The sequence below is a fragment of the Zootoca vivipara genome, chromosome 10 (assembly GCF_963506605.1).
Source record: "Zootoca vivipara chromosome 10, rZooViv1.1, whole genome shotgun sequence".
NCBI classification, from domain to species: Eukaryota; Metazoa; Chordata; class Lepidosauria; order Squamata; family Lacertidae; genus Zootoca; species Zootoca vivipara.
The window spans coordinates 55,033,145-55,047,135 of NC_083285.1; the positions used below are offsets into that span (position 1 = coordinate 55,033,145).

Consider the following 13,991-nt stretch of genomic DNA (forward strand, 5'->3'; position numbering starts at 1 on the left):
CAGGTAAATTAACTGTGTCACAGTTCATTCAATGGGGGAGATTGACTTCTGTTTTTAAATCTCCTCCCCTGGCCAATTCTTTCCGATTAAAATTTTTTAAAAGTCCTTTTTCTTTACTCACGGTATCCAGTGTCTTCAGATCCTTTAAATTTGGAAGAATCCACCGCTCCACAGGCTGCCGGCACGGAGCTTCACACTGCAAGGGTAGCGATTTGACTCATAAAGGCACCCACGTCTCCGCTCACTCTCGGCTCCCTTAATAGGGCTTACCGGGGAGCAGAGGAGATGAAAAAGGGTGCAGCTGAGTCCCACACCCCCAGAACGCTCAATCTGGGGCTCTTTTGGGGGTCCGCAGCGCTCTCGCGGCTTCCCACTCCCTCACAGCACCAGGGAATCTCAGAGCTTGAGATTCTCTCGCCGGACAGCAGTGGCGGTAGACCGGAAGTCTTGCTGCTGCTTTATTTCTTAGTGCTTATTAGTTGCTATATGATATGCTAGTTGTGAACTCCAGAGAAGCCTAGCAGACCCTTCCTGATAATCATACATTCATGGTGGATGAGATCAATACTTGAAGTATTGTGAAACTGGAAAAAAGACAATATTCTGTCATTTAGTTGAACCTAAAACACTCCTTAGATAACAAGCAAGCAGTGGCAACACTCATGTTTGTGTCTGAGTTACAGTTTCAGAAGCTGACAACATTCATATATTTGTGTAAAAACATTTCCTAGTCTATAGCCTAAAGATCTCTTGTTTTTGTACTAGATGTTTCAAACATTAAGTAAGCATCTGATGTAGGATTTTGGTCTATGACAACATGGTTTACATATGTAAGAGATTTCATCCTGAAGAGATTCGGTTCCTAATGTTTCAAATACTGCTTGTTTGACACCCTGGCCTTCGTCTTTCCATCTCACATAGACCCTTTGCTATGTTGATTTAATCGGATGGTGCTTTGTATCACTCTCCATATAGAAAAAAGGAGCTCTTGTCTCCAAGCAAATCACTAACTGCAAGTTGCACTCCTTCCAGTTCTCTATGCCTTGCCTGTCGGGTTGTGCGTGCCTGAGAAGAGATTCTGAATGCTTGCTGCTATACCACAACATCTGCGTACTAACCTGCTATGGAGCTGCATGTGAATCTGCATCTTTTGCACATAATCTGTCAACTGCTCTAGCTGCTCTTTACACAAACGGCACTTCTAGCACTGATCTCTTGGTTTGCTATCTTTCTCCTTTGCTGTGATGTTTACCTTCTCCAGTTCTGCCTTCACTTACAACTTCTCCCTTCCTCTATGCGAAGATTTGTGCTTGTGGAATTACATCACCGGAGAGTAATTTATGGTTGACGTAGCACTTGGCTTGCCGGCTTTTTAAATCCAAGCTACTTTATCTGGTCTCCTATCATTTTCCAGGACAGTCTGCATAAGAAGGATGATCGAATTGAGGAGCTAGAAGAGGCACTGAGGGAGAGTGTGCAAATAACGGCAGAGCGTGAAATGGTGTTAGCTCAAGAAGAATCAGCCAGGATACAGTCTGAAAAACAGGTCTGCGTAATTATAGTCACTGCTGTTGCTATCTAGGCAACATTGTTAGGTATTGTAACTTGATTTGTTTAGCATTGTATCAGAGAATCCTAAAGCCCTTGGTAGACTTCTTTATTTAGTTCGTTTTCAAGTAATTTCCCACCAGATATTTTAAGGCTCTTTGAAATCTGAAAATGAATCCTCTAAATAGTGCCTTCAAGTTCCACTCAGTAAAATATTCCAGTTTGAGAATAGCTATCATTAAACATGTTTTATATCTTGCATTTAAGCCCCTTTAAAAACATATTCTGATAACTGCTGCTTCCCTCACCCATAACCTCTCCTTTCCATTGAAACAATGCTGACATCAGAAAGAAGATGGAAGTCACTTTTTTTTCATTCTAAAGATTTTCTCAGCTATACTTCTTTAACATTTTAGTGCTTTTTGCACATTAGCCATAGACACCTTTTGAAACTAAATAAAAGGATTTTGGATTCAAAATGATCAAAAATGCATACAAAGCAGTGGTTGAACTGGATAAAATCTAATATGAAATTATCTTTCTTTGAAAAGTAAGTATTGAAGAAACCTCATGTGGACTGTTTCTATATAACCACAATTGGTAGTGGAAAATTATTCCTTAATCTCTTTGGGGAAAACATTGCATCATTAGAAATGGCAGTGCTACTTATACCTATTTTAAAAGGATATTATTTTATTAACAATCTATGAGCTAGTTTCTTACTCAAAATAGGGTCTGAAAGCAGCATACAACAAAGAAAAAGAACAATAAAAGGAAACAGCAAAAAAGTGATTAAATAAAATAACTGTAGCAGAGAAAGCATGAACAGAATTGACAACAAAACCAAGCAGCTTAAAAACCAAACAAAGGGAGAAGAATCAAAGGCATGAAGGAAAAGGCATGAAGGAAAAGAATCAAAGGCATGAAGGAAAAGGGTGGTCCTTACCACTTGGCAAAAGGATAATAAAGAAGGAATCTGATAAGCCTTCTGGGGGAAGGGCGTTCCACAGTGAGTGTGCAACCAAGAAGATTCTGTCCTGCATTCCCACCAACCACAGCACAGCATGACAACATCCTGTGTCTGTAATATTGGACTGATCTCACATGATGCCACCTTGTTAAATGTTGAAGACATACTCAAGGTTGCCCATTTCTCTACATCAGGTATCAGCAGCCAAACTGACTCTTCTCAGGATGACTCATCTAATCATAGTTGATATAATTTCATGGTCTTCTGTCGCAGTGGTGGTGATCATCACCATTTGTGCCCTTTCAGCAGCCACTGTACAGCATATAATGAGTTTCTGTACATTAGCGCAATGAGCAACAACATCCATGTGCTTCCATGTTACTTCAGCAGACATATGCAGCATTCTGCCGCGGCTTCCATGGCTGTCCTTCAGGATCTCACATGATGCAGCACCTTCCTCCTCTCTGCCGTTTCCACAAACCATTTTGAACTCAAGTGTTGTCAGCTTGGAGTTCTGCGTTGGCCATAGCTCTTTTGGGGGATGGCACAAACAGCACAGGAACACTGTAGCACAGAAGGACTACCACTAGCATCTCAGGCGCTTGCGCTTTGAAATAGTGACTCTGATAGTTTGTGGGAAGGTACCCAAGTAAAAACATAATGTAGTGGTTTATCACAGGACTTTCAAAACAGTGTTTGCTTCCTTCTGAAATAGTACTGGAGCAGTTCTTTGGGGGAAACAATCATTTTGACACCAATAAATACATAATAATCTTAGGGCGGGGGGGGGGGGCGGTGGCTATGCTCACCTCTGCGATGACAAATTATATCAGAGGACAGATTTCCAAGGTGTGATGGCCAGTGTGCTAAGGCAACTGCTTCTTTTTTAGTGGTAAGTACTCAAATACTCTGTTTTAAAGAATAATGCATGGTACTGATGTACCAATAGAGCAAATACTTGAATGTAACAGCAAGAACAGACAGTGAATGGTTTTCTTTATGTTCTTACTAGTGTGGTTTCCCTCACTATTGATTCTCCAATCCCTTCTCTCAATTGCACCATATGTGCTAGATTGCATTTCATCCACTAGACAGGCTTAGTAAATGTTTCAGAATTGGTGGGTTTTTTTTTTAAGCACAGCAGGTGTAACATCATCTCATGGTTGCTCTTCAAACGCCACCACCCTCACCTGCAATGAAATTCTCACATAGAACATAGGCAAGACTGTTCTTAACTATGGATTTATTAGTGTATTGTACAGCAGGATTCATGTTTACATGGTCAAGTCAAGGTTCCTTACCTGTAGATAAAGCTACAGATGGTGGGTTCTCTCATTCTGGCCTTTCTCGGTCCAAACTCATGAAAGGTGGTGTGAGGGACAAGGGATACAGGGAAGTCCCTCCCATCTTAAGTTCCAGCCCATCCCCAAGCGCTGGGGAGAGCAGGGAGAGCTCTCCCTCCAGCGGAGAATCAGGAAGTGGTGTCCGAGGCTCAGGCAAGGTTGCGGAGCCCATGACCCAGGTGGGACAGGAAGGGGGGAGCCCGGGGGGAAGGCCAATTCCCCCAACTCCGGAATTGCGCCGAAAACGTAGGGGGAAGAGGCTGGGTCTCCCAAAGCTTCTTTGCTGGAAGAAAACGCGCCAATCTCCATTCGGAGGTACTGACACCTCACCGTAAGCATGTATATAGATCGCTCTGAGCACTGTAAATAATCAGCACTTATTAAAAGTCTAAAAGGACTATGCTGCCAGGAGTCGTTACTCTAGAGTAGCCACATCAGCACCTCTGACAGGTGGGTTTTAATGAAGCCATGTCCACAAATTATTATTATAATGCATATATGCAACAACCTACTTGGGGCATGTTAAAGTTTTCCCTTTTGGGCTCCTAACAATTAGTAAATTATAATATATAATGAACAATATAAACACAGATCTCTTACCTCTAGTCAAAGTAACACATTTCTCCCAACTGATATGTTTGGTCTGATGGTTGGACTTCTGATCCTGCCAACTGTGGCAGGGGCAAATCAGCAAAAGGCTTACAAACATTCTACATGTACTATAAAACGGGGGGGGGGGTTATGAAGCATAATATAAGAGTTAAAGATATCTGGGCTCTGCTGTCAACCACTTCACATTACACTTTATTTGGTTTTGGCTGAAGAACATACATTCCCGCTATGTCCTTATTTCAGAGTTAAGGGTGTTGGTGTAGCTTAATATGGTGCACTACAGCATAGTATGGCCTGAAGGCTAGAAAAAATGTAATTCCTTCCTTTGCAAGATGAATATGGGGGCGGGGGGTAGGGGAGAGCTGAATGGGATGCAGAAGTGGGAGATAAGGGTTGGGATGTTAGGAGGGGGGCTTGGGAGGAGCGGGCTGGGTGGATGGGAAATGGGGAGGGGTAAAGACAGTGCAGAAGAGGGGCAGGGCGGGGTAGGGGGTTGGGTTAAAGGCTAATCTGCACCCAGGATACTGTTTTCTTTTAGATTTGGTTAGTCACAAGTGTTTCAGTGGTATCTGGAGGGTTGGACCTAGGAATCTGCTTGGTGTGTTGCAGTGGTCTTCTCTGTTGTTTTGTGTGTGGCATTTGCAGGATCTTTTACTCCTGTTCGCATCCTCCCAACCTCCATTGGAAAGGTCAGTGTGTTCTTCTGTTGCCTCTCCTTGCTGCCATTCCAGTGGTCAATGTCAAAGAGTGTTGAGGAGGTCTGTTGCTTCCAGTCTGTTCATTGCTTTGAGCTGTGTTGATTCTCCCATGGAGATAAGATGAAAGGGCAATATTTAATCCTAGCTTCTTGCAGTTTAATTGCGCAAGCACATAGATGTTTTCTTTTTTTCAGTGTTTTGGAAGCCAGATCCTGCATCACCATAACTGAGCTGTTTTTTTAAGTTATGGAGATAAGCCTCGGGTTAGGTTTTAAAGTACAGTGGTGCCTCGCTTAACGAATGCCCTGCTTAACGAAATTTCTGCTTAACGAAAGGATTTTTCGAGCGGAGGTTACCTCGCTAGACGAATGCGTTTTATGAAAAATTCGTCTAGCGAATCGCGGTTTCCCATAGGAATGCATTGAAATTCAATTAATGCGTTCCTATGGGCAAAAAAAATTCAAAAAAATTCAATGCATTCCTATGGGATTCGCTAGACGAATTTTTCGCTATAAGAAAAGACCCGTGGAACGAATTAATTTCGTCTAGCGAGGCACCACTGTATTTTAATAAGCTCCTTTATGATGGGCAGGCTATAAATATTATTATTAATATTATTTACTTGTGCTGGAAATTATTCTCTCAAGATATTGTTACTATTTTCTTTCTCCAGCAAGGAAGAGGGTGGTGCTATCTTGGCTGTAGCCTGCATTAGTGTCCTTGTTGAAGTGAGCCTTCTGTCTCAGGACAGGAAGAATTGAGTGAATTCTTTTGTTTTCACTTTTTCTGGATCCTTTTGTGTTATCCTCTCCTTTCTTAAAGCTTGTGGGGGGGAGGGGGTTATAGATGGAAGGGGCTTTTGCTCCAAGCTGTTTTTCTGGGCCTTGGAGCAGAGCTTAGAGTTTAGCAGCCATCTTCTTTCCTTCGTGGCCATTCCTTCCATGTGTACATCTTTTTAAGCTGTTTTGGGGTTCAGCTCTCCTGGATAAATATTCGTATAATCACCTGTTTTCCCCTTTACATTTTTTTCTCCTTGAAAGTTTGTTGTGGAGCATTAGGTGGTTGGGGAATGGGGCCTGTTGCCAGAAAGGGGAAGGAGCAGGTCTGGTAAGTATCAGGAAGAATCTCCTATCCTTGTGACCAATTTTGGATTCTAAGTGCTCTTGTCTCGTATCTCTGTAGTCAGAAGATCATATGGAGCAGAATACCAAAATGAACTAGGATTAGATATAACAACTAGCAGTGACTAATGCAAGCCCAGGACTCTCAAACCCCCTTCTTCAAGTAATGGTTTCACTTAGTGGGTGGCATGGGTCTGGACTGCAAACAAATCACAGTTGAGCTAAATAAATATTTAGTGTAGAGATGTGGAACCTGTGGTACTCCTGGATGACGATCTACTACAACTCCCATTATTGCTAACCGTTGGCCATGCTGCTTAAGCCTGGGAGGTGAGGAGAGTTGGGAGTCCGGCAACATCTGGAGGATCATAGGTTCCCTATGTTTGGCCTTGTAAATTAATGCAGCCCCTAGCACTGCTCAGTAATAGCTGTATCATGTTCTTTGTGTTGTAATTGCATCGGAAGTTTGCTTGCTTGCTTGTGTTTAAAGGTAAAGGTAAAGGGACCCCTGACCATTAGGTCCAGTCGTGACCGACTCTGGGGTTGCGCGCTCATCTCGCATTATTGGCCAAGGGAGCCGGCGTATAGCTTCCAGGTCATGTGGCCAGCATGACAAAGCCGCTTCTGGCAAACCAGAGCAGCACATGGAAACGCCGTTTACCTTCCCGCTGTAGCGGTTCCTATTTATCTACTTGCATTTTGACGTGCTTTCGAACTGCTAGGTTGGCAGGAGCTGGAACCAAGCAACGGGAGCTCACCCCGTCACAGGGATTCGAACCGCCGACCTTCTGATCAGCAAGCCCTAGGCTCAGTGGTTTAACCACAGCGCCACCTGGGTCCCTTGTGTTTAAGAATGCTTGTGTTTAAGAATGAACTATTCCCATATTTTCACTGTAAGGGTTCTCATTTTTCCTTGTGTTTAAACATTGTGTGAGAAACAGAAAATTGTGTGAGAAGCAAAAGGTGAAAATTGTGATTATGTGCACCTCTGTTTTTGTTTAGACTAATCCTTTAATGTATTAAAAGTGTTACCAGTCCTAGATTTGAATTGCTCTGTGCATGTTGGTACTACTTAAACTCTTTAATTGCTCTTTCTGATTTTAATTGCATGCTTTCCCCTCTTTCTTCAATTTACTGTTTTCCACCATTCTGCTTCTTGTTGCCTGTTGAAGCTATCAGATGAAAGAATGCACGAGACCAATCATTTAGACTGTAAATTGCTAAAGGTACGAAGAAGTCTCATTTCTGTTTACATTCCCCACTGTTCTGTCCAAATTTAATCTTTCTACAAGCTAGCCCTGTGTTACCCTATGGCCTTGCTATCTTGACATCCCTGTTATTGTGACTGTTGGGAGGATATGTTGTGCTCTGATGCAGCAGTTTGGAGTGGATCCAATATTAAAATTCTACCTATCCCAAGCCATCAAAATGCAACTGAAATTACTCTTGCATCAGTTACAGCAAATGCTGTAACTTGAGCTTTAGGGCAAGAGCTTTCCATTGTTGAGGAGCCATCACGAAGAATGGCTCTTTATATTACTTTGCAGCCCAAACTTTTCACATAGATAGTAAATGGAATAGGATATGTGGGACTAGTTTCAAAGGTTATGATGAGAAAATGAGGCCAGGTACAATTTTCCAGGGCTGAACACCAGAGCCTGTATAGCCTTAAAAAGTTTACAGCTGTAATATTAACTCTTGATTTTATCCATTATCAATTAAGATTGATCAGTTTCCAATGCAAATGAAGATTTTGTGTGTTGTAGGTGTTGGAATAGGGCTTGGGATACCAGGGTTCAAATCAGCCATGAAACTCATTGGGTAACCTTGGGTCAGTTGTCTCTCAGCCTAACCTTGGGAGACCAGGGTTCAAATCAGCCATGAAACTCAGCCATAAAACTCATTGGGTAACCTGGGGCCAGTTGTCTCTCAGCCTAATCTACCTCACAGGGTCACTTACCTTTTTACCTTTTGTGAGGATAAAATGGGGAGCAATTTAGAAAAGTGAGCATGGGATAGTGATGGCAGCACTTGATCCTTTGTCCTTTCACAGGAACATAGGTCAGGGCCTTCTACCAACCAGGTCTTAATATGCATCCATCTAAATCAGTATTGGCTACTGTGACATTACCTGCTACCTGCCCCTTTTAGTTGGGAATGCCAAGGAATGAACCTGGGATGTTCTGCTGTGCTCTACCAAAGAGTAATGTCCCCTTCCCTAAAAACATTGACCAAGGCAGTTCATAAAGCCTCTCCTGCATCCAATGACTGTTCTGAATTCTAGTGGGTAAAATAGGGAGACCCCTCCCATTCAAGAATTCTGAATGAAAAGAAGGGGCTTACCTTCTCTGCTTTGGAAGCCGTTTAAGCTGAGCTACTTCCTTATTGGAAATTGGCAAAATGAGCCAAAGCATACTAGAAAACAGGGTTCAATACCTGGAATCAGCTTGCTTTTTTAAAGCAGGGATTCACTTTTGGAATACTGTGGCTTGACATATTTCTATTTTCCCAGTGCATTTTTACCAAGCATTTCTGAAGTTTGTACCCAGGAGCTAATGCAAGTTAATACCTGTAGTGGGAAACATTTTGAAGCTTTCCAGTGGGCTTTTAGTTCGCCAGTTAAACTCGCCCACAAGTCAGGCAATCTACTTCATGTTGAGCTGCCATCTTCACACAGAGAAGTGATTATAACTTAAGTAAACATTTCACTGTTAAGAGTAAAATAAGCTGCTGCTTTAGCCACAGGGCAGCTTCATCAAACTAGTGGTCCAGATACCGGAAGGGATTGAAAACAGTTCTCCTACTGGTTACAATGTTTGGTGCCAATATGTAGGCCCTTGCAAAAGCCAGACATTCAGTTGTTTAGTTCCTCGTTTTCCCATGGCCTGGTTCAAATATCTCGTGGATTAGAAGACCACAGAACAACTCCTTTTCCTTCTCAGGAACACTTCTCCCATGCCAGCAAGGCTCTGTTTGTTATTTGCATGGCTTCCTTCATTTTTCTAGCACTCTTAACAAGCTACAGCTGGTAGTTCTCCTCTTCAGGTCTGGCAACTTAGGCAGAGTTGAAAAATGGTTTCCTCTTTTTATTCAGAAAAGGAATTTAGCTCCTTTATGGTTCACATAGGAGCAAGGGCATTCACATTGTCATATTATCCCACTGAAGTTTGCATTGATAGCATACTTATCTGTGCATGAGAGAGTCTGGTTTTAAAAATGACCTATTTCTCCTTAAACAAAAAAAAAATCTAATTGTAAAGGAAATTGTCTTATTTGCCCTGTTTAGATATTCTTTATTAGATATTCTGTATTTTATTCCTTGTGTAGGCAGACATAATTTCTGTATCAACCAACTAATCACTTTGATCTTTCCATCCTGTGTCAATGAAATGTGAATTTCTCAGTGAATATTTCCTTCCTTACAAAGGACCTTGTCTTTGCCAAGTGATGGCCCATTAAACCTTAGGTCTGCCTAAATCACTTGTTGGTTCCTTGTACATTACTCCCAGCAGAGTGAATGTTCTGTGATGGGCCCTGGACCACATATATTTTGATGGCAAAAGACCAAGCTGGTCATACTGTATTTCATGTACGTTAAAAAGGGTGAAACCTGAGGTAAAAGCTCTCATATCATGTATGTCTTGGTGATACATTCTGTATTCCTGAAGTAAGGCACTTCTTTACTAAGGCCCATGACCAGGAAGTATGCTTCTTTTAACATTTCCTTTTTATACCCTTTGTGCATTTTACTTTACATTGCTTTCTGCATGTCACAATTTTGCTGCTGAATTCCAGTCCTCCTCTCTCTCTATCATTTCCTATTTTTCTCTATGTTAATACTCCCAATGCCCTGTACTCTGGGGAAAATACAGAAGGTATTTCAGCTTCTGATTGGCTCTAGACTGCCATGCAGTGATCCATAAAATCAAAATTATTTGGTCTAGTGTTACAAATATTTGCCTTCTGGTGTCTTTTCAACCATTGCTGATGCTTGAGCTGCTGTTATTTCTCTTACACAATCCAGTCAAGGAAGTGGGACATATTGTAGTGGGATTAGGCCACTCGCCTATACTTAATATTGGTAATTAATTAGCTAGAAATATATGTGCTTATGGAGGGTGTTTTTCTTTTTTAAAAAAAACCCATGCAGATTCTCTTTTCTGATTAAAACTGCTTCTCTGGTTATAGTTCAGATACACACACACACACACACATTGTAGTTGACAGTCCAGTATATTTGCATTTCGAACTTACGTGCTCAAAACATCTTAACCAAATTCCCTCCCCTTCTTTTATTTGAATGTCACTTTAATTGTTCAAAATATCTAATAAGAAACTTAAATATACCTTTTTAAATTGACTGACGTTCTGCTCTGAATTACTCTGAATCAGACCAAGTGGGTCGCAAGAGTCCTTCAACACAGAGCCCACGGGCCACACACTGCCTTGCCACATGCAGGGTGGGGAGTGCAGGGCCATACTTTGATACAGACACAAGGCACTGAGCTTTTGGAAGGAGGCACTAGAGCTCTCTCACCTCCTTCCCAAAGCTGGGAAATCTCTAACTATGCTTTGGAGAGGAGGCAGGAAGACTCTAGAACCCTGCCAGAGCCCTCATGCCTCCTTCTCAAAGCCCAGCACTTTGCTTACCCAAGGCAGCACAATGGCTGCAAGGAAGTGGGGCATCAAATGTTGCCAAGGACTGCCAAAAAAGGCCTAAAGGGTGTTGGGCGACCCTGCTCTAGCCTGTCCCTGCTATTGTCCCAAGCTACTGGATTACCATATGATCCTACAAGCGTTGACTGAAAGGAGCTAGAGAGTCCTGGGATAACACAGGTATTGGTTTCTTTGTCTTGGTTCACACATCACATTAGTTAAAAACTATATTTAAATGTGAATACAAAAGGTACTAGTTCACACTACTGAAAATTCTTGCTCCTCTCTTCCTCTGCCCTTGCTGCTGCAGCACTGCCAGGAAATAAACCAGAATCTGGCAAGTAGTAATGTCCAAACCTAGTCTTAAGGTTTGTTTCTCTTCAAACCAACTGTGAGCTGTTACCGAGGTTTGTTCTTGGCTTACTTGTTCTTCAATACTGATGTGGAAACTGGGTGTTCTGTATCTTAGGACAGAAGCAGTTGGGGGGGGGACGTATTGGCTGTAATATTTGACAGCATCTAAAACATCCTAACACTTCCTTAGAAATACTGGATCTTCAGTGAAACTATAATTCTTTTTCCTTTTTCCTTTTTTGTATCTCTGTAAAGGTTTATTAGCTTGTGATTTTAAGGAAACCATCTGGATGTGCTGGGCACTTCACATAATGTACTTCTTTGCTGTGCTATGCAACTTGGGCAATTAAAGTACATATTTAATCCCCAGCTCCAGTTTGTACTTTCTGTCTCCAAACGAGATTCAGCTTTGTGTTCTACTTGGAAAGAATTCTCAGTAATTTATGGACACCTCCCTCTATCCCCCCCCCCCAAAAAAAAGCTGTTCTGTTTTTCTTTTAAGAATTTTTTCCTCAACTTGCATATTGTAATTTGTTTGGGGGGGACAAAGAGATTAAGGCAACACATAATGTAAAGGAATATATCAATATCAACTTTACCTATAATTAAATAATGATATTAATATTGGGCTTTGGGAGTTTGTTTTCATGCTGCCCCAAACTAATGCTGCTTTTAGCACAGGCAAGCAGGGTGTTAGTAACAGAGCTCTAGCTTTGAAGGCAGAAACTGGTTTATCAAATGGTACCTAATAACTTCTACTTCGGCTATTCATGTGACAGACAAATCATGAGGGAAAAGGTTCTGTTCAAGTTCTTGTAATACATACTGAAAAATTACTTGATGTATGTTGTCTTGTGATGTTTATTGCAATATTGTGATGATGTTGAAATTATGAATTACTGGTCTATAGTTAAATTCTTTGTGATGTAACGTGTAAATTCTAATATAAGCATAAAGACAGAACACAAAGACTCACTACCAGTGGGGATTAAGTTATAAGATGTGCTGGTTTCTGCTTTGTAATAACAACATTAATTTTACATTAAAACATGGAGTAGAACTCAAATTCAGGGAAATACTAAATGCAAGGCTAAATGGATTACTTGAGAGATTCGCTCTCCCACCCCCACCCCATTATTCAGTAGCTCTGGTGCATTGCAAAGTTTTTTTAAAAAAATTGCATACATTCTGCTTCCTCTTTTATCATTCACAAACGCCTTAGGTGGAAGAGTTGATGATGGCTATGGAGAAAGTAAAACAAGAGCTGGAATCTATGAAAGCAAAGCTGTCCTCTACCCAACATTCTCTGGCTGAGAAGGAAACCCACTTGACCAACTTGCGGGCTGAGAGGAGGAAACATTTGGAGGAGGTCCTGGAGATGAAGTACGTTGTAATATTTCTTTCAGACCTTTACTCTGTCTTCCAGGTCTTATATTAATTTCTGTTTGACAATGTTACTTTATCACAGGAGTCGTTGCTTCTTTTCTCCACTTGAAAAGACTGGATGGTATAGCCTAATTGTGAAATGTTTAGGAATACAGGAGAATTCAAGTGCATTCCTATCAATGGATTCTATTTGTATTGGCACGTGCGCACACACACACACACCCCGGATTACAGTGGAAGATACTTTAATTAGATTATCAAATTGACGTGGAGACAAGGTAAATGCATTAAAGGCACAAACTCTAATTAGGAGGAGTGATGGGTTTTTGTGAATGGGGATGAACACCATATTGCAGCTAAGGAAGGAGAGAATGTAACATTCTATTGGATTTTCCATTTTAAATTTGCACGTTAATTCCTAAATTCTTAAAAGCAAGTTCCACTGATTTACTTGGAAGTGAGTACTTAGCAGTCTTCAGAGAGGCAGTTATCTATTTAGAGCTGTGTTGGCAAGCGCTACCAGCAGATCATTAGAGGCACTTTTAGTTGTTTAGCCATCCCTGAAGAGAAGGAACATTTTTATTGGCAGAGTTAACAGTGATGTTGGTTTTGCGAGCCATTATTTATATTCAGCTTTCCTGTTAACATCATTGCCTTTTATTTTATTTTAGGGGTGGTGGGAGAGGGAGAGAAATTAAGATAGAAAAGAACAGTTTGTGCACAATGGAAAAAAGGTTTTGGGGGTCTTAGAGATGGAGCATGAATTACTTTATATTACGAATATTATATTCAGCAACCTGATACCTGGCACTAGGACACTAAGAGTCTGCTTTTCTTTAAAAGTTTTTTTAATAAAAAAAATACTGTTGCACTATAAATTTGCCTGCTTTGAGAGCTGGTTTGTGAGGGGGAAGGGGAGAGTAACTCCTAATGCAGGAATCCAAAGCAACTTGAGATATGTCTTATAATCAGTCCTCTAGCAATGTATTTGTCTGCCAAACTGCTCTGCCAAACCTTCTCATTAAAATGTATACATATATGCATGCTGTGTTGTATATCCTGGAATGTTTTTGAACTTGGAGCTTTGGAGCATTCACTAAAACCATGTCTATTCATTGAAAACCTGTTGTTATCTAGTTAGTTACTGTTGGGAAATAGCTGAAACTAAAAACTAAGTCTCAACACTTCCCAAAACCTAAGCCAAAAACATTTCAGAAAAATCTCCTGCAATGCTTTTGCAAAGTTTTTTGCAGATAAAGTCGCTCAGATTCGGAAAGAGGTAGACTCCACCGTGGGAGCAGAG

At 41.2% G+C, this 13,991-nt stretch overlaps 1 protein-coding gene across 16 annotated transcripts in view; it reads left to right on the plus strand.

Annotated features, from left to right (window-relative positions):
* The window catches only part of ERC1 (ELKS/RAB6-interacting/CAST family member 1), a 176,044-nt gene that overhangs the window by 92,816 nt on the left and 69,237 nt on the right, over positions 1-13,991 (plus strand). For 12 of the 16 annotated variants that reach the window (XM_060279984.1, XM_060279989.1, XM_060279986.1 and 9 more), the window contains 2 exons: positions 1,415-1,546; positions 12,525-12,685. In XM_060279984.1, coding sequence (XP_060135967.1) covers positions 1,415-1,546; positions 12,525-12,685 — 293 coding nt within the window. The remainder of the gene's footprint in view (positions 1-1,414; positions 1,547-12,524; positions 12,686-13,991) is intronic. The other 4 variants (XM_035127947.2, XM_060279991.1, XM_060279994.1 and 1 more) reach the window with 1 other exon arrangement.